The 21,530-nt window shown below is 41.3% G+C and overlaps 1 protein-coding gene across 2 annotated transcripts in view; it reads right to left on the reverse strand.

Moving 5' to 3' along the window:
- The window catches only part of LOC135540295 (caM kinase-like vesicle-associated protein), a 35,648-nt gene that overhangs the window by 1,554 nt on the left and 12,564 nt on the right, over positions 1–21,530 (reverse strand). Inside the window, exons 1-10 of one of the 2 annotated variants that reach the window (XM_064966869.1) lie at positions 19,811–19,900; positions 7,190–7,325; positions 6,922–7,053; positions 3,230–3,304; positions 2,785–2,923; positions 1,205–1,325; positions 964–1,039; positions 712–848; positions 310–388; positions 118–205 (exon numbers count right to left, since the gene is read on the reverse strand). In XM_064966869.1, coding sequence (XP_064822941.1) covers positions 118–205; positions 310–388; positions 712–848; positions 964–1,039; positions 1,205–1,325; positions 2,785–2,923; positions 3,230–3,304; positions 6,922–7,053; positions 7,190–7,284 — 942 coding nt within the window. In that variant the 5' untranslated portion in view covers positions 7,285–7,325; positions 19,811–19,900. Of the gene's footprint in view, positions 1–117; positions 206–309; positions 389–711; positions 849–963; positions 1,040–1,204; positions 1,326–2,784; positions 2,924–3,229; positions 3,305–6,921; positions 7,054–7,189; positions 7,326–19,810; positions 19,901–21,530 lie in introns of those variants that run through there. The other variant, XM_064966867.1, reaches the window with a different exon arrangement.

Raw genomic sequence — 21,530 nt, forward strand, 5'->3', positions numbered from 1 at the left:
CAGTGAATGAATAGAACTTCATATGCACAACCTTCATACATTATGCAGTGCAACCAAGTTACACAATGATTGTAAAAAGTACCAAAAAAAGGTTTGTTTGATAGAAAGGAAGAATACCTTCCACTTGGCTTTAGCAAAGTTCTTTTCAATTTGCCCACACACCCCATCCCTGATGTTCTTATTGGACGCTGCATTCCCAGAAATCCTGAAACAAGGGACAGGTAAACAGAAAACCAATCAAAACACACACACACTGCGAACTTAAGAAGAAAAAATTGTTATGTATTTTAATCTTGGATCGATCGATACCATTCATGGTTGATGGCCTCCTGTGCAGTTAGTCTTTGATCCTGCTCCACTTCCATCAGACTTGCCACCAGGCTTTTTGCTGTACAACAAATAAAAAAATGGAATAAAATTTTATTTGTCAAGTGCTGAAAACAACAAGTGTTTAACTAGCAATGGAGTTGAGAAACATATTTACTAAATAAACTAAAGTTAAAAAATAAAAGAGTAACAATAACGAGGCTTTACACAGGGGGTACCGGTACCGAGTCACTGTGTGGGGGTACAGGTTAGTCGAGGTATTTGTACACATCTTCTCTTTCTCTCTTCTGGTGCAACACTCCTAAAAACCTTCCCTTTCCCATCTACTGGTTCCTAAATGTAGTACTGCATTTTGATTTGATCCCGAATTATAGTGTTTTATACCTGAGTCAGAGATATCATCCCAGTACGGTGAGTCAAACTCATAGTCTCCTGACAGAATCTTGAGGAAAAGATTCTTGTCGTGATTATCATTGTCGTCATCTTCCATTTCGTCATAGAAAGGGGGGTTTCCAGACAGGCTGGTGAAAGAAAACAAGACATAGTTGATAGTCACCTGAGATGGACGATAACACGAGTACTGTATGGGCAAGACACTGTAAACTCTAGAGAACTGAGGTGATAGAGAACACTCACAGAATATACACAATGACCCCGATGGCCCAGCAGTCCACTGGCCTTCCATACCTCTGACGTCCCACCACCTCAGGAGCTGCAGTAAGACACACACAATTCAATATTCATGAATAGAACATTGGAATGCTCAGGAGGTAGCAACATAGTATATAGCTCTGAAGTTGTCCAAACACCATTACTGTCATGTCAAACCCATTTGCCCCCATACGTCTATGATCTGCCCCATTCCCTAACAACTCACCAAGGTACTCTGGGGTTCCACAGGGGTCTTTGATGAGTCCGTTCTCCAGCTTGGCCAGGTGGAAGTCACTGATTACTATTTTGGAGTGCTTCAGGCGATTGAAGTACACCAAGTTCTCCAGCTGTGTGAAACAAAACAAAGTGTATGTCTGAATAGATATTTTTGTTATGTAGAAAGAATGACAAAAATATACATAATCGGCAGGTTGGACAATTACTCAGGATGCCATATAATTAATGTTCTTTTAATGCAGAGGGAAAAGTAGCTACCGTAATTTCCGGACTATAAGCCGCTACTTTTTTCCCACACTTTGAACCTCGCGGTTTATACAATGACGCGGCTAATTTATGGATTTTCCCCGCTTTCACAAGATTCATGCCGCCAGAAAACTGAGCACCGTCACATAATGTGACGTAAATCGAGCGCGCTCAAACTTCCCATCATTCTGATTACGGTAGTTATTTTGTCACCCTCATCATGGCAAAGACACAGAGAAATGCATATGATGCAGCTTTCAAGTTGAAGGCGATCGATCTGGCTGTTGGAAAAGGAAATAGAGCTGCTGCACGGGAGCTTGGCCTTAATGAGTCGATGATAAGACGTTGGAAACAGCAGCGTGAGGAACTGACTCAGTGCAAAAAGACAACAAAAGCTTTCAGAGGGAAGAAAAGCAGATGGCCCAAAGTATTTGCAGCCACTCGACATCAGTGTAAATTGTGCATTTAAGGTGGAGCTCCGTGTGCAGTGGGAGGCTTGGATGACAAGTGGGGAGAAATCCTTCACTAAAACGTGCCGCATGCGAAGAGCGACTTATGGTCAAGTCTGCCAGTACGTCCTGACAGCGTGGAGCAGTCAAAAAATCCACTATCATCAACGGGTTTCGAAAGGCTGGACTGCTGCGTGTTGAAGAGGGCAGCATGAGCTCAGCGGGGAATTTGCCTCCGGATGAAAGTGACGAGAGCGACAATGAAAACGATCCAACATCGGATGAAGCAATTCTGAGGCTATTCAACTCCGACACCGAAGGAGATGACTTCAGTGGTTTTAGTGAACAGGAGGAGGAAGATAGTGACCAATGACTTTCTTGGTAGGCTACTGTTTAATTTTTGTTACAAGCCGTGTTTCATTAAAGCATATTTATTTTTGTTACAAGTCGTGTTTCGTTTAAAGGCCCATTCATTTTTGTTACAAGTCGTGTTTCGTTTAAAGGCCCATTAATTTTTGTTACAAGCCGTGTTTCGTTTAAAGGCCTATTAATTTTTGTAACAAGCTGTGTTTCGTTTAAAAGCCTATTTATTTTGTTACAAGCCGTGTTTCGTTTAAAGGCTGTATAAAGTTCATTTGTTTCAATGTACCGGTAGGCACCTGCGGCTTATAGACATGTTCGGCTTATTTATGTACAAAATACATATTTTTTAATAATTCAGTGGGTGCGGCTTATATTCAGGTGCGCTTAATAGTCCAGAAATTACGGTACATTTCTTATTTCTAATGCTGTCACCCGATTGAGTGGCCTATGGTGTAATAACCTCTATGAAACACCAGATGGGAGCAGTGTGCTGTGTGTGTGCGCAGTATACCTTGAGGTTCCTGTGGACGATTCTCTGGGAGTGCAGATAGGCCACGGCTTCCAACACCTGTCTGACAACGTTGCTGGTGTCCCTCTCCGAGTAGTAGCCTTGGTCTAAGATCCAGTCAAAGACCTCTCTGCCAGTAGCTCTGCAGAGAAGAACATCCAGAGAAAACCACTCGTGTCGTATTTCTAAATTGTACTCTAGGCCTCTCGCAACATTCAAGAAGTAAAAATCAACTCTCAGATGAGTTTACTAAAATGAGATTCTCCAGGAGAATATGGAAAATTGACATTTCACACAGGGGTTGAGAAAGAGAGTATGCATTGGCAAGTCTGCAGGACGTAGGTACACTCCCTAATGGTGTAATCATTGGAACAGAACCATGATGACTTCAAGAGAACAAATAAGAAGCCCTAACCAATGTCACTCAATAACCTCCAATAACACTCACAGCTCCAGGAAGAGGAAGTATTCCTTCCTAGTTTCAAAGACATCAACCAGCTGGAGGATGTTATGATGTTTAACCCTGTGAAAGAGGGAGGGAGACACAGATGGAAACAGAAAAACAAAGTCATATATTGAGCAATTTTAAACCAAGATTAACTAGGAATCATTAAGACATAACATTTGATCAAATTTATTAGTAGTTTAATGATTTAATGAACATTAGAAAATTGGACCATTTCCCATTCAAGTTAAATTCAGATGAAATGCCTACTCATGCATTGAATAAAATCAGTATAGTACAAAAATGGACATTACTTGTGATATTGTATGAGTGACTTGATGATATTTTGAACTGTATGGAAAGTGGACCATTTCCAATTCCAGTGAAATTTGGATGAATTAATTCAACCTAGAGATCGGTCTCATTTACAGCAGTAAACTAACGTGTGCTAATAAGATATTTTATTTGGTCTTTCAAGGAATTTTGATTGGCATATTCTATTAAAAAATGGAAGTTAATGTCTAAATTAATTTAATCACCGAAGTATTTTAATTACATTTGAATATATATTTTTTTCAATTACAGATTGGGGTCTGTGACTCTCATTACAGGTCCTACTCCATGCTAATTACAGACTAGACTGCTAAAGAGATATTGCGTTACTGTAACTAGAAAAGGTACATTTCCTTTGCTTGCTTCAGAGTTTATGGTAGTCAAAGAACTTTCCATTGTTAAAGGCGAATGGAGAATTCAAGCTGAACAGGAGTGGTGTTATGGGAACATAATGGGGATGTTATGGGAACAGTATGTGTAACTTCAGTAATTAGTAACAGGTATTAAGTCATTTGTTGTTAACTACCTCTATGGTGTTTTTTCCATTTCAATTGCATAAATGTGAAATTTTAGCAAAATGATTAATGCATTTTGTATTCTTTCCGTTCTGTTAGCAAACGGGGAATCTTTGGAGAATTTTTTTTTGATGACCTACGCGGAACATTTATTAATCTACCGACAGGACATTCAAAACTGTAATATCTTGTGCTTCACGGAGTCGTGGCTGAACGACGACATTATCAACATACAGCTGGCTGGTTATACGCTGTATCAGCAGAACAGAACAGTGGCGCCTGGTAAGACAAGGGGCTGCGGACTATGTATTTTAGTAAATAACAGCTGGTGCACGATATCTAAGGAAATCTCAAGGTTTTGCTCGCCTGAGTTAGAGTATCTCATGAAAAGCTGTAGACCACACTATCGACCTAGAGAGTTATCTGTATTTTTCGTAGCTGTCTATATACCACCACAGACTGATGCAGGCACTATGACCGCACTGAATGAGCTCTATTCCGCCATAAGCAAACAGGAAACCGCTCACCCAGAGGCGGCGCTCCTAGTAGCCGGGGACTTCAATGCAGGGAAACTTAAATTCGTCTCACCAAATTTCTATCAGCATGTTAAATGTGCAACCAGAGGGGAAAAACTCGACCACCTTTACGCCACACACAGAGAAACATACAAACCTCTCCCTTGCCCTCCATTTGGCAAATCTGACCATAATTCTATCCTCCTGATTCCTGCTTACAAGCAAAAATGTAAGCAGGAAGCACCAGTGACACGATCAATAAAAAATGAAGCAGATGCTAAGATACAGGACTGTTTTGCTAGCACAGACTGGAATATGTTCTGGGATTCCTCCAACGGCATTGAGGAGTACACCACATCAGTCATTGGCTTCATCAATAAGTGCCTTGATGACGTCATCCCCACAGTGACCGTACGTAATACCCAAACCAGAAGCCATGGATTACAGGCAACATCCGCACTGAGCTAAAGGCTAGAGCTGACGGTTTTCAAGGAGCGGCACTCTAACCCGGAAGCTTATAAGAAGTCCCGCTACACCCTTCGACGAACCATCAAACAGGCAAAGCGTCAATACAGGACTGAGATCAAATCATACTACACCGGCTCTGACACTCGTTGGATGTGGCAAGGCTTGCAAACCATTACAGACTACAAAGGGAAGCACAGCCGAGAGCTGCCTGCCCAGTGACACAAGCCTACCAGACGAGCTAAACTACGTCTATGCTCTCTTCAAGGGAAATAACACTGAAACACGCATGAGAGCATCAGCTGTTCCGGATGACTCTGTGATCACGCTCTCCGCAGCCGATGTGAGTAAGACCTTTAAAAGGTCAACATTCACAAGGCAGCAGGGCCAGACGGATTACCAGGACGTGTACTGCGAGCATGCACTCACCAACTGGCAAGTGTCTTCACTGACATTTTCAACCTCTCCCTGTCTGAGTCTGTAATACCAACAGCAGACCACAATAGTCCCTGTGCCCAAGAACACGAAGGTAACTTTCCTAAATGACTACCGACCCGTAGCACTCACGTCTATAGCAATGAAGTGCTTTGAAAGGCTGGCCATGGCTCACATCAACATCATTATCCCAGACACACTGGACCCACTCCAATTTGTATACAGCCCTAACAGATCCACAGATGATGCAATCTCTATTGCACTCCACACTGCCCTTTCTCAACTGGACAAAAGGAACACCTATATGAGAATGCTATTCATTGACTACAGCTCAGCGTTCAACAGCATAGTGCCCTCAAAGCTCAACACTAAGCTAAGGACCCTGGTACTTAACACCTCCCTCTGTAACTGGATCCTGGACTTCCCGACGGGCCGCCCCCAGGTGGGGGCGCCACGCTGATCCTCAATGCAGAGGCATCTCAGGGATGCGTGCTCAGTCCCCTCCTGTACTCCCTGTTCACTCATGACTGCAAGGCCAGGCACGACTCCAACACAATCATTAAGTTGGCCAATGACACAACAGTGGTAGGCCTGAACACCGACAACGACAAGACATCCTATAGGGAGGAGGTCAGAGACCTGGTGCCAGGACAACAACCTCTCCCTCAACGTGATCAAGACATCTCCTTTGATTGTGGACTACAGGAAAAAGAAGACAGAGCACGCCCCCATTGTCATCGACAGGGCTGTAGTGGAGCAGGTTGAGAGCTTCAAGTTCCTTGGTGTCCACATCAACAACAAACTTACATGGTCCAAACACACCAAGACAGTCGTGAAGAGGGCACAATAAAACCTATTCCCCCTCAAGAGACTGAAAAGATTTGGCTTGGGTCCTCAGGTCCTCAAAAGGTTCTACAGCTGCACCGTCGAGAGCACCTGACTGATTGCATCATTCCCTGGTATGGCAACTGCTCCGCCCCCATCTGCAAGGCACTACAGAGGGTAGTGCATACGGCCCACTACATCACTGGGGCCAAGCTTCCTTCCATCCAGGACCTCTACATCAGGTGGTGTCAGAGGAAGGCCCTAAAAATGATCGAAGACTCCAGCCACCCTAGTCATAGACTGTTCTGTTGGTTACGTTGAGGGAAAGGTTGCTATTCAGGCACCACACTGTTGTGTCGTATATTGTTATTTTACTTCTGCTCTTTAATTACTTGTTACTTTTATTTCTTGTTCTTACTCATATTTTTTTTAACTGCTTTGATGGTTAGGGGCTCATAAGTAAGCATTTTACTGTAAGGTCTATACCTGTTGTATTCGGCACATGTGACTAATACAATTGTATTTGATTGATTTGATTCCTGTGGCATTCCAGATGCCACGGGTAAAGCTCTGAAATAATGCACAAGCTAAACTGAATGTAACTTACATCTTCAAGATCAGGATCTCATTCTTGGCAGCTTTTCTCACTTTCCTCCCATCCTTTTTCAGAAACTTTTTACAGGTGAACATTTTGAGTGTGTTCTTGTCCTTTGCTCTGAAGATCTCACAGAACTCCTCCCTAAACAAGGACCACACACAAGAGCAAACAAAATAAACATTTCACTAAAAGCTATACTGAATGGAAGAAGCATTATTTTTCTATTTAGTTAAAGTCTCTGACTACGGAATGTAAGTCATTGTGAAGGAATACTCACGATTTGACAATTTGTCCCAGGTCATATTTATCAGTCACCTCTGAGGGATTGTTGTAATCCTTCTTCTCCCCGAGTGTCAAACAGCCAAATGGCATGGCAGCTCCTCAGCTACACAGGGAGATCACACCAACACCACCTGTTACCAAGACATAGCATATTGTTGCTATAATAGTACACATTGTACAACAGTAGATAACAAGTTCCACCTCACTACTAAACAACTTAAGAGCACCATGACCTAAGCCTATTGTATATTACCTTGCTGATACTTATAATGTATACAGCATGTATACAGCATATGCAATGCTATGACAAAGAATGTAGCATATCATTACTAACAATTGCAGATTTTTGTTGTTTTTAAATCAATGCTTTCAATCCATGCACAAAATAGGCAGAGGAACATCATGCACTTATCGTTTTCAAAATGTGTTTATCGAATATGCCCGTCATATATGCCCGTCACTTTGGACTCAACATTATTCACAAGAACTCTCCTGCAAAAATATTGAACTCTCCAGTAATCTGGAAGGCTGCTTTCTTTTCACTCAATAGTGAGTCAGACAGCCCTTTACCACCTTGGTCTGCTCTCTGTATCTCAGAGAGACTACTCTGAAAGGATGTAGCAGTGGGGAAGGATGCATGGAATAAAAGACAAGCTGGCAAATGTCTCAATGTAATAGAGATTTTTATGAATTTAGGATAACTTCCTGTTTTCATTTAGCTATTAAGCAGAATGGCAATTTACAACCTTTTAAAAATTAATTTTGGAACTGAATTGGTGTTCATAAATGTCCCTGGTCCAATACGTACACACTATTCAGCTTTGGACAATTCATACCACCATCAGCAGCAGTACATTTGGTTCTTTCTGAACAGAGCATACAGTTCCCTGAATACATAAATATGATCCTCTCTGGATGGGTTTCTGGTTGCTGAACAACCCTGTTGATTTGGCAGTAGAATGCAGAGTGAAATAAAGTGGGAGGATGAGGAGAGTGCATTTGACTGAGGTGCCATCTTATTGGAGTGTCATCAGTCATGTCCCTATTAAAAGAAGAAAAATGATGGCGCATCTCTGGTGGAAAATCAATGCGAGTTTCACTCCGTGGTAGAGGAAAATAACACGTCCTTATGGAAGGATCGCGAATACATGAGGAAACAATGGGAAAATGAATGATAAACAGGAAAGGCATTTAGCCTTTGTAAATGAACCATTATACCAAAGCTGCAGTAATAGCTACTGTAAAGGCACATGATTTCAAATCAGTTCTAATCTTGTTGTATTAGGAGCAAAACAATTGTTAGGTACAAGCAGTGGTGTAAAGTAATTTAAAGTACTACTTAAGTAGTTTTTTGGGGTATCTGTACTTAATAATTTATATTTTTGCCAACTTTTACTTCACTACATTCCCAAAGAAAATAATTTACGGTTTACTCCATACATTTTCCCTGACACCCAAAAGTAAATTTTGACAGGAAAATGGTCCAATTCACACACTTATAACACACAATATAACATCCCTGGTTAACCCTACTGCCTCTGATCTGAAGGACTCACTAAACACAAATGCTTTGTTTGTAAATTATGTCTGAGTGTTGGAGTGTGCCCCTGGCTATGAGTCAATAAAATAAAAAGAAGAAAATTGTGCCGTCTGGTTTGCTTAATATAATATATTTTTACTTTTGATACTTAAGTACATTTTAGCAATTCCATTTACTTTTGATTCTTAAGTATATTTAAAACACAAATACTTTTAGACTTTTACTCAAGTAGTATTTTACTGGGTGACTTTTACTTGAGTCATTTCCTTTTAAGTTATCTTAACTTTTACTCGAGTATGACAATTTAGGACTTTTTCCGCCACTGGGTACAAGTACAGTGTATGCAATAAAAACGTAGTCCGTTATTTCAGCAATTTCAACGTTTATCATCCAAAAAAAGTAGCCATTGTATAGGAAGCAACCAGAAATGCGAAGATCTAGGTGAGTAATTGAATTGATAAAAAATCTCATTGGGTATACACTACAGTACACAAATTTTCTTCTGACAACAATCAGACCGATCATTCATGATCTATGGGGCATCTCTCTATGGTGCTGCTCAGTGTGAACATCCACTCATGGCTGGGAAGCAGGTAAATGTCTAAACTGACAGACAGGCAGAGGAGTCTATTGATTACGGTTCAAACCAGAAAATTGAGGACATCTCCTGTGTTTGTGACCTATTGTTAGTGTAACGGATGTGAAATGGCTAGCTTAGTTAGCGGTGCGCGCTAAATAGCGTTTCAATCGGTGACGTCACTTGCTCTGAGACCTTGAAGTAGTAGTTCCCCTCCCCGGTGGCTTTTGTGGAGCGATGGGTAACGACGCTTCGAGGGTGACTGTTGTTGATGTGTGCAGAGGGTCCCTGGTTCGCGCCCGGGTATGGGCGAGGGGACGGTCTAAAATTATACTGTTAAATTAGAAGTAAATAATGTCTTGGAACACGCTGATATTTAATAGCATGGGTGCCAGTCTGTTTCTGTTCTCTTGCCAACTCTTTATGGAATTGTCATGGCTTTACAATGACAATGGAATAGGCAAAAGCACAAAAAATCTGGGACCAGGCTAGAGATGTAATGGGCATTAGGTAAATGTTAACCTGGGTCTGAAGCTCTGAACAATGGGACCCGAAGGAATAACTCTCTCTAAATGGAAGACCCCTAAGCCATTTGAGATTTTCAAGCAACTCGAGAAAGTGCTTTATTAGAACACGGCTGAGCAAAAGCCTGCTTTTCCACTGAAAAGTGGGACAAAACCCGGGCTGCGAGTGATTCTTTTGCCCCCCCCCCCCCAAAGATTTTTGCAAAAAAGACCAAAATCACTATGAATTAAGCTTAAAATTATTTTAAATTTAGGAAATCTGTTCCCAAGTATTCCCACAAATAAAAAGAGAGACATGCGATCGTGTCTCAATCAGGGCTGTAGTGGAGGGTAAACGCCATATACGTAACTTTCTATTCGTGAAATAGCATTTACTCACCTTTTTATTTAGTTATCATTATTATTGCGTTCCCAATGTTGATTAAACCTCAGAATGCTAATATTCTTGATCTGAGTTCTAATCGCGCCTGCCTATCTGAACGAGTGGAATCATGATTCAGGTATGCTCCTTATGTTTGCATGTTCTCCCGGATTTGCCTTGTTAGCAGAGCATTCACTACTCTGTCCAATGGCAAACTTCGCCCACGGCACAGGCCGAGACGGGAAACATACTACCTCAGTCCACATCAACGCTGGCAAGTACAGACACCGCAAACAGTGGGTTTGTGAGATGCTTGACATAAATACATTTTGTAAACATCCCTCGACTCCTATTGTGTCAACAGACCCCCCCTCCCCCCAAAACATATTCTTTGTGAACAACTTGTAAAAATAGCCGCTGATAGTTCAGTCAGGTGGCCAGCTAACTCGTTAGTTCAAGCCAAGGGCTCTCGCTACATATAGCTAGCTAAGTGGCTAGAAGTTAGAAATTAATGTGAAACAAAGCTTGACCTCATGAGGAGCAGTTTACTGAAATTAGGCTACCTATAATCTTAACAAAAGATCGGCAACTATAAATTCTCATAACAAAATAACTTTGCTTTACAGAGTACTGAGAAAGACAGTGGTGAGGCAGGTTGCAATGCAGGAGGCAAAGGAGACGCAGAGAGAAGTAAGCATAGAGATGTTAGTAGTACAGTGGTTCCCAAACTTCAGGTCAGGGATCAATGTGGGTTCCCCTGAGAGAATCTGTAATCTTATCAAAAGCATTTACAACTTGTTTCTCTTCAAATGGGTCTAGAATACAACATTTTAGAGTAAACTAAGGGCCTTTTACACTGTTAGAATGTACTTTTATATAATTGTGTTGGGACAGCCTGTATTACCTAAAATGTCGTGAATTATAAAGACAATTTAAATATAAAGAAAATGTAACATTATTCTCATGTATGTAAAAATCTATTTTTAAAATAGCTTTACAGAGTGTAGTGATGAGCCAGACAGTGGTGAGGCTGAGGCAGGCTACAATGCAGGAGGAGACAGAGAGAGAGAAAGCAAGCAGACATAGAGGCTGTTGAGTAAAGCAATACCTTCACTAAAAAAAGATAATCTGTGCAATCAAGCAATACAGTTCTAAAAATGTTAGATGTGTTGGTTTATATCGGTGGTCGTTCGTCTTACCCCAATCGCCCACTGGAGTTGATAGTTTACCCACTTTTTTTACCACTACATCACTGGTCTCAATGTAATCAAGGTATGTTTTGGCTCAACTGTGGTCATTTTCAAATGATTATACTTACAGTATGATCCAGCCCCCCGACCATCCACTCTGACAAAAATCATCCCGCGGCTGAATCTACACTGAACAAAAAAAATGTACGCAACGTGTAAAGTTTTGGTCCCATGTTTCATGAGTTGAAATAAAAGATAACAAATGTTCCATATGCACAAAAAGCGTATTTCTCTTAAATTTGTTTAAATTGTTGTTGGTGAGAAAGTCTCCTTTGCCAAGATAGTCCATATACCTGAAAGGTGTGGCTTATCAAGAAGCTGATTAAACAGCATGAACATTACACAGGTGCCCCTTATGCTGGAGACAATAGAAGGTCACTTGAAAATGTGCAGTTCTGTCACTCACCACAATACTAGAGATGTCAAGTTGAGGGAGCATGCAATTGGCATGCTGACTACAGGAATGTCCATCAGAGCTTTTGTTAGAGAATTTAATGTTCATTTCTCTACCATAAGCCACCAGAGTGGCCCTTAGTGGAGGTGGGGTTATGGTATGGGCAGGCATAAGCTAGGATCTGTACACAATTCCTGGAAGCTGAAAACATCCCAGTTCTTCCGTCCTGCATACTCACCAGCATAACACCCATTGAGTATGTTTGGGATGCTCTGGATCGACAGTGTGTTCCAGTTCCCGCCAATATTCAGCCACTTCAAAAAGCTATTGAAGAGGAGTGGGACAACACTTCACAGCCTGATCAACTCTATGCGAAGGAGATGTGTCGCGCTGCATGAGGTAAATGGTGGTCACACCAGATACTGACTGGTTTTCTGAATCACCCCTACCTTTTTTTAAGGTATCTGTAACCAACAGATGCATATCTGTATTCCCAGTCATGTGGAATCCATAGCTTAGGGCCTAATGAATTTATTTCAATTGACTGATTTCCTTTTAAGAAGTGTAAGTTGTTGCATATTGCGTTTATATTTTTGTTCAGTGTCGTTGCCTACCCCTGGACTAGACCACGTAAAGAACACTCCATTGTCTAGAGGAGCCCATCTCCCAGAATAGCACTCTGGGCCAGGAGAGAAGACTGAAGTATCATTTCAGAGCCAGAATGATTGCATCCAGAATTGTTTTTCTTTCTAATAAACTCACAAAAAGCCTGAGCCATTAACTATCTACACAGTCTACACTCTGGCAGAGAAGTCTGTTTTTTTTGGCTGTTCATTACAAGAGCTTTCAAAGCAGTAATTAAATTCCATGTACCCATGGTGCTTCAACTCTAGCAGCAGCCCTGTCCGCGTTGGTTCGGAGCGGAGCAGGCAATATCTCCATCTGACTGGTAGACTGATAGTAATCAGCCAGGAGAGGGAAATAACAAACCCTTTGCAGCAAGAGAGAAGAGCGCATAGTTCTGTTTAAGGTCGTGAATCAATCATCTGCACGGGAAGGAGAGAATGAGTTCCTGGAATGAAGACAGAGGAAAGGAGAAGAGGAGGATGAGTGTAGTGTGGGCCACAGTGGGACTCATTACTATATAACTACAGGATCAGGGCTCCAGAGATACATACTGCCTGACTCGTTGACTGAACAGCACAGTGAAGCTGATAAACTGTAAATCAGCCTCACCTCATGCAATTCTACTACTGCAACTGGTAAAAATACATGGGCCATTTGTTCTGTGTTGTCATATCTCCTGCAGCTATACTAATATAATTTCTGTTTGATACTGTATATCTATTTTCCATTCATAAAGAGAGTGGTACTAGTCCATTGTGTATACTGATCCGGACCCACTCCACAAGAGAGACAAACCAATTCCACGACAGAAGTCATCTACACTGATTCTACAGTACCTCTAGTAAATGTAGCCTACTGTAAATGTATCCTACTGTAAAATCGACAACAAAAGAGTTTAGAATTAGAAAACAACGGGGATGATGACATATGATTGTCATGTCCATCTAGTTTGTAGCTGTACATTTGATAGTCAGCTCTGTAATGGACAACACTATAGATCTTTAAGTGGGTCAAGTCTGTCAAAACCTTAGTCCATAGGTTTTGGATTACCTTATATTCGACATCACTCCCCAAATATTTGTCTTAAAGGCATTAGCTTCATGAACTTCTTATTTTGTGGCTATCCTTTGGCAGCAACACCGGCAGCGGTATGTTTGTGCCTGTAATCCTCTGTCAGCTTGCAGCACATTGCATTTATATTCCATAGTCTAGGTGGTTGTATAACAGAGATAATATAAGAGCGGTGCCAGCAGGTTTGCCAGCACATTTTCATAAGCCGCTTGTGTGCGAGTACACACATTTTTGTTTTTACCCTTTACCCCTTCCATACATACACTAAAATAAGCCTCTGGAAATGTGTTTCTGGTTGCTCTATAGTTTCCCTCGTCCTGCAAAGAGCCTAGTTAAATAAAAGGTTAAATAAAAATGTTTAAAACCATTTGTTTAGGTGGCTCATTGCAGAAGCCTCTGTAGCCCAGCATCCTTGATCAACCAACCCTAAACTATTCGGTTTCACCAAAACAAAGTTTCCCGTCCACAGAGACATATTCAATATCTCTAGGAACAATCCCATTTTCCGCCTGTGGGCTGCCATTGTAGTCCATTCTAGACCACGCCGTCACTTGAGAGTAATTGCTCACGTGATCACCCACTTCTACAGGTGGAAAATGAGAGACCCTGTGTAAAAACATATTTTAAAATGCTTATTTAATTGGGAAGGACAGATTAAATCCGATAAATCGTAAGCGGTTGTTCCTAGAGATATTGTATATTAATGAGAAATGCTATTTTGGTGAAACCGAATAGTTGAGGTTTGGTTGATCAAGGATGCCAGGCTAAGGAAGCTTCCACAACGAGCAATCTGTAAACAATGGCAGTATGATGAGGCCAGCACAACACCTGCTGTTCTTCCATAATGAGTTTTGAACTCCTAGCGCATTACCACTAAACCCCACTTTTACATCATCAGCACCTCATCACAGGGGAAAATGCATGGCCAGGAAACAGGTAAACCAGGAGGGCTGGGCTGTTTGTGGGGAGGGCCTAGATAACTGGGAACTTTAGGGAGTTGGAGCTGATAGGGCAGCCCACAGGTATCCTTTACACTTATCCCTTTCTCCTAAACTGGATCATTGTTTTAAAATCGCTCCCCTCCCAGTGGGGGAGTATCTGTATATTATCTAATGAATATTTCAGTACTGCGTCCTCAGCACTATATCGTACACAATAGGAAAAATGTTAGATGGGAGATATTTCATGTTCACAATACATTATCTGGAGCCCCTCCTGCACTCTCCTTTAAATCCAGGTAAAAGAAGGCAGGTGTAAGAGTATAGCCAAATACATACACGCTAACATAATGTGTAATAATTTACAATACTTGTGTTATTCATATATACTAACTATAGTATGCACCTCCTTTATCTTGCACCTGAAAGCTGCAGAGCTCAGCATCACTAACTGGTGATTTGTGAGTGGTTTGAAGTCCAAAGTACAGTGTACCAATCTTCTCCTGCTGAGCCCCCTTCCCTAGCATGGATCCTGGGGGAATGGTCCCTACAACTGCTGCCTGCCTGACTGTCTCTGTATTACAGCATCTACTATTTTCTCAAACACGCACACCAAATGAGCTTATATAACTGCTTCGTAATGACATGCTGCCTTGTGACACTTAGTTCTAAAATCCCATTACGGTTTCGCTATGCGCCTCTTGTTCTAATAGTGAAGTGTCGGCTCAGGGGTCACTTTTGAAATTGGTTTTAAACCCCTTGTTCGCTTTTTATTATATTATTTTGTTTTCCTAGCAAAGCAACAATTAAAATCCGTTTCAGCAAACAAAATGATTGCGAGACACAGCATGAATCAGTGGGTATGATATAGCTAACAGAGATAATGCTTAGCATAATGCAAAAACATTCATAATACTTTGCTGTATTGCCTGAGCCTCTGTGCTAACTCAATCCTGAATACCCAAAAAGTCTTGTCACAACACCACTGAGACAAACAAGTTAGACATTGTTCTTTGTCAAAGACTCTGCCTTACAGCAATATCAACAGTCTGGAACAAAGTCTATTTAGGACTATAATTCAGGATGCAACAACCACAAAACTACAGCATAAACAAATGATAAATATACACTGTGTATACAAAAAGTATTCAAAACTTTAAGCTTTTTCCATGACAAACTTATCAGGTGAATCCAGGTGAAAGCTATAATCCCTTATTGATGTCATTTGTTAACAGGTTAAAGAAGGATTTTTGAGAAAATTGAGACATGGATTGTGTATGTGTGCCATTAAGATGGTGAATAGGTAAGACAAACGATTTAAGTGCCTTTGAAAGGGGTATGGTAGTAGGTGCCAGGTGCACCAGTTTGGCTCAAGAACTGCAGCGCTGCTGGGTTTTTCATGCTCAACAGTTTCCAGTGTGTATCAAGAATGGTCCACCACCCGAAAGAACATACTCAGCCAAGTTGACACAATTGTGGGAAGCATTGGAGTCAACGGGTGTGAAATAGGACAAATAAGCACACAGCACATTATTATCATTGTTAAAAGATCGATGGATGACCAGAAAGAGGAAACAAATCATTAACACTGGAATAAATGCTCACCTAAAATTAAACAAGGTCAATTTCTATGTTTCTTCTTGTTTGTATTTTAATCATTGGAAGGGAATGAAACGTCATTCATTACATACTGTAGCATAATGCCACAAGGCCAATGCTCCCAACATCCAAAACCATGTCCCATCTCTCCCCATTTAGTGTATTACCCTCCTGTTTGTATGGTCATTGTCGGGAATTAATTCACTTTAGAAATTGTGGGCCATTCAGGTCTTTCATTGCTTGTATGGGTCCTAAAAAAACTGTGTTAGGAGACAAAGCATTCAAATGAATTGAAAATGGATGGACATTGGCACAATAGCAAAGATTAGGTCTAGGATAATAAGATTGTCAGTCTGTTGACTGTGACAGAAAACTGTCAGTGCATATTCTGTTTAAAGGAGACACACAGTGTCCCTTTTATGAAATTTATGGAAGCAAAAGTAGACTGTGTTCTCACCTAACTTGCTGAAGATAATAAAAAGCCACTTATTACCCCTTAGTAGAAAACATGCAGCTTTTTCAATAGAATCAATAATTTCAATATGATAAAATATTCCTCTCCTTTTCAGGATGGGGAAGCCCTTCACTGTTGCTGATTCAGAAGGCTGGTCTTCTTTTGCTATTGAAATAATTTCAAATTGAGCGAAGGCAGAGAACGCAAAGGACGCACCTTTGCATCCTAAGGCAAACTCTTGGCCACCAATTGGCATTGGCCAGAGGGAAATATGGGCAGTCCCATGATAACATGAGGATGCTTAAGAGAACTAACCAAGTAACATGGAAAATAGTCAGAAAAAAAGAAATTGTAACAACAATAGATAATATCAATTGAAATAATAAAACGGCACAATCTTATAAATGCATGCTCATATTTGAAAGTCCTAGCAAGGCTATAAGCATGTCAGCCCAGCCTGCTCAGTTCATTGGATTCAATTGTTCAAAAAAAAAAAAACATTGAGAAAACAACCTAAATATAACGCAAGACAAGTCGTTTTTTTAATGTCCATTACATTAGGGGGGCTCTGGCCCCCCAATGGTGGAACAAACTCCCTCACGACGCCAGGACAGCGGAGTCAATCACCACCTTCCGGAGACACCTGAAACCCCACCTCTTCAAGGAATACCTAGGATAGGATAAAGTAATCCTTCTCACCCCCCCCTTAAATGATTTAGATGCACTATTGTAAAGTGGCTGTTCCACTGGATGTCAGAAGGTGAATTCACCAATTTGTAAGTCGCTCTGGATAAGAGCGTCTGCTAAATGACTTAAATGTAAATGTAATGCAAGACATACTTCATGTAGTCCTCATTATATCTTGTTATAATCCAACAAAGAAAGGAAGAAAAAAGGAACAGAGTCTAACGCCCGCTTATGATTGCAAGTAAAAATTTGTCTTAGGCATCACAGTCATCTTACTCCTTCAAATGAGTGCTCGACTTGAACTTGTTTAGTTGTTGGAAGTGTGAGTTCAGTATTTTTCTGGTTTTGTTCTCTTGTAGTGTGTTTTTTTCGCGGCGTCATTATGTCATCTACTTACGTTATATAGGTATATACATTATATAGGTATGCACGTCAGCTTTGACATCGGTTTTGCATATCGGCGCTAAACTAGACAGACATCGGGCCGATGCCAATGTTGCCATTTTTAGCTAATATCATCCGATTCTGATATGCTCACTGATATATCGTGCATCCCTAGTTGTTTCCATAGCTCATTTCATACACCGAACAAAACTATAAAACACAACATGTAAAGTGTTGGTCCTATGTTTCATGAGCTGAAATAAAAGATATCAGAAATTTTCCATGTGCACAAAAGCGTGTTTACATCCCTGTTATAGTGAGCATTTATTTATATTTTTCCAAGATAATCCATCGATGTGACAGGTGTGGCATATCAAGAAGCTGATTAAACAGCATGATCATTACACAGGTTCACCTTGTGCTGGGGACTATAAAAGGTGTTGCACAACACAATGCCACAGATATCTCAGGTTGAAGGAGCCTGCAACTGGCACACTGAATACAGGAATGTCCACTAGAGCTGTTGCCAGATAATGCAATATTACTCTACCATAAGCCGTCTCCAACATAATTTTAGATCATTTGGCAGTACATCCAACTGCCCCATGGTGGTGGTGGGGTTATGGTATGGGCAGGGATACCGTGATGTCAATGCACAGAGAGACCGTGACGAGATCCTGAGGCCGATTGTTGTGCTATTCATCCACAGCCATCACCTCATGTTTCAGCATGATAATGCACGGCCCCATGTCACAAGGATCTGTACACAATTCCTGGAAGCTGAAAATGTCCCAGTTCTTCAATGGCCTGCATACTCACCAGACATGTCACTTATTGAGTATGTTTGGGATCAATGTATATGACAGCGTGTCCCAGTTCCCGCCAATATCCAGCAACTTTGCACAGCCATTGAAGAGGAGTGGGACAACATTCCACATGCCACAATCAACAGCCTGATCAACTCGATGCAAAGGAGATGTGTTGCACTGCATGAGGAAAATGGTGGTCACACCGGATACTGACTGGTTTTCTGATCCACACCCCTACCTTTTTTTAAGGCCTCTGTGACCAACAGATGCATATCTGTATTCCCAGTCTTGTAAAATCCATAGATTAGGGCCTAATGAATTTATTTCAAATGACTGATTTCCTTATACATTTTTTAACTTGTTGCGTTTATATACTTTTTTCAGTGTAATACACAGCCACATAATACTACTGTAAGTACCATACAATAACCAGGTAGCTTAGCGGTTAAGAGCACTGTGTAACGGTTTTCTTTACTTGAAGGAGAGGCGGACCAAAACACAGCGTGGTGGTTATTCATGTTTAATTTATAAAGTCACAATACATGAATAAACTAACAAAAGAAATGTGAAAAAACCAAAACAGCCCTATCTGGTGCAAACACAGAGACAGGAACAATCACCCATAAACACACAGTGAAACCCAGGCTACCTAAGTATGATTCTCAATCAGAGACAACTAATGACACCTGCCTCTGATTGAGAACCATACTAGGCCGAAACATAGAAATACCCAAATCATAGAAAAACAAACATAGACTGCCCACCCCAACTCACACCCTGACCATACTAAATAATGACAAAACAAAGGAAATAAAGGTCAGAACGTGACACACTGGGCCAGTAACTGAAAGGTCACTGGTTTGAATCCCGAGCCAACTAGGTGAAAAATGTGTCGATGTGCCTCTGAGCAAGGCACTTAACCCGAATTACTCATATAAGTTGCTCTGCATAAGAGCGTCTGCTCAATGACTAAAATGTAAATTCTTCTCCAAGGTCTGATGCAGGTCGATGCTTGGCCACCAGCCACAGACATGCCCCTGATCCCTGGCATGAGCTTGGAACTTTCAAAGGTTAATTCTTGTGAAGCACTGGTGGCAGGGAACAGATGGTCATGCACAACACCAAGCTAGGAAACAGACGTTGCCTTTCAGAACGCTATGACCATTGCATGTATTTCACCCCCCACTTGGTGGACTTTGATTAAATCAACCTCAATGCACACTAGATTTAGTATAAAACAAAAACATAGATTGGTACCATCAGCACCTAGGACAACAGAAAACCAAACACGTTTGATCATTACACAACAGCAAGGAAATCCTAAAACGGCATGAAATCACTGGTGAGAAGAGAACAGCGAGAGATCTCTGCATCAAGCAGGTGTGTGAAGCTCCTCTTTACCTGTTTGATCTGCTGTTGACAGGATGGAAGCTTCTGACTTATTGTTTTAAGTCAGAGATCTTTATTCCCTCTTCTTCACGCTTTACCGTCTGATCTGACCATTCTGTTCAGATGTTGTTTGTTGCCGTGGTTACCAAGTCCTACATAAGCGTCAGGGGTACAGTGAGGAGGGGGAGATAGACGCATTGCCCGTCCACACTGTGTTGTACAGGAACAGAGCTAAATTTAGTGGTTGGCTAGTCTCGTCATGCACGCCTCACTGGGTTTGGATGCAGTACAAAAAAATGTTTGGTCTCGCATCAAAAGATCAAAATAGGAGGTCCTTCATGGAATGATTTTAGTACCTTCAAATATATTTAATAGTGAGTACTCATCAGCTATAACCCAATTTAAAATGTATTTTTATCTACAAGCACATGAAGTATGACGTGAACAATTTTTTTCTTGTTCACTGTTATTTCTATGAATGTAAACACTTTACTGTAAAACCAGGACACTAATTAGCTATTGTGGTTTAACCTTATCAGACCAGGTTTCATGGAAGGTAAACTGATAGCTGTCTGTAGTCTTTCACAGCTCTCTCTAGTTATCCAATGGCAATCAATGACTAGTTGAAGATTTACATACAGTGCATTCGGAAAGTATTCAGACCCCTTCCCTTTCTCCAATTTTTTAAAGTTACAATTCTTAAATTTACAAAATAGTTTTTCCCCCTCAACCTAGTGAACAGGTTGTCAGAATTCTTTGCAAATTAATATAAAAGTTTTTACATAAGTATTCAGACACTTTGCTATGAGACTGGAGACTCGAAATGGAGCTCAGGTGCACCCTGCTTCCATTGATCGTCCTTCAGATGTTTCTACAACTTCATTGAAGTCCACCTGTGGTAAATTCAACCTGTCTATATAAAAGGTCCAACAGTTGACAGCGCATGTCAGAGCAAAAACCAAGCCATGTCGACTGAATTATCCGTAAACCTCAGAGACAGGATTGTGTCGATGCACAGATCTGTAGCATTTCTGTAGCAAAAAATGTCTGTAGCATTGAAGGTACCCAAGAAGACAGTGGCCTCCATCATTCTTAAATGGAAGAAGTTTAGAACCACAAAGACTTCTTAGAGCTGGTCGCCCAGCCAAACTGAGCAATCGGGGGAGAAGGGCCTTGGTCAGGGAGGTGACCAAGAACCTGATGGTCACGCTGACAGAACTCCAGAATTCCTCTGTGCAGATGGGAGAATCTTCCAGAGGGACAATGATCTCTAAAGCACTCCACCAATCAGGCCTTTATGGTAGTTTCAGACGGAAGCCACTCCTCAGTAAAAGGGACATGACAGCCCGCTTGGAGTTTGACAAAAGGCACCTAAAGACTCTCAGACTATGAGAAACAAGATTGAACTCTTTGCCTGAATGCCAAACGTCACATCTGGAGGAAACCTGGCACCATTCCTAAGGTGAAGCATGGTGGTGGCACCATCATGCTGTGGGGATGTTATTCAGTGGCAGGGACTGGTAGACTAGACAAGATCGAGGGAAAAATGAACAGAGCAAAGTACAAAGAGATCCTTGATGAAAACCTGCTCCAGAGCGCTCAGGACCTCAGACCGGGGGCGAAAGTTCACCTTCCAACAGGACAACGACCCTAAACACACAGCCAAGACAACAAAGCAGTGTCTTCGGGACAAGTCTCAATGTCCTTGAGTGGCCCAGCCAGAGCCCAGACT

Source organism: Oncorhynchus masou, chromosome 5, assembly GCF_036934945.1.
Source record: "Oncorhynchus masou masou isolate Uvic2021 chromosome 5, UVic_Omas_1.1, whole genome shotgun sequence".
Lineage (NCBI taxonomy): Eukaryota > Metazoa > Chordata > Actinopteri > Salmoniformes > Salmonidae > Oncorhynchus > Oncorhynchus masou.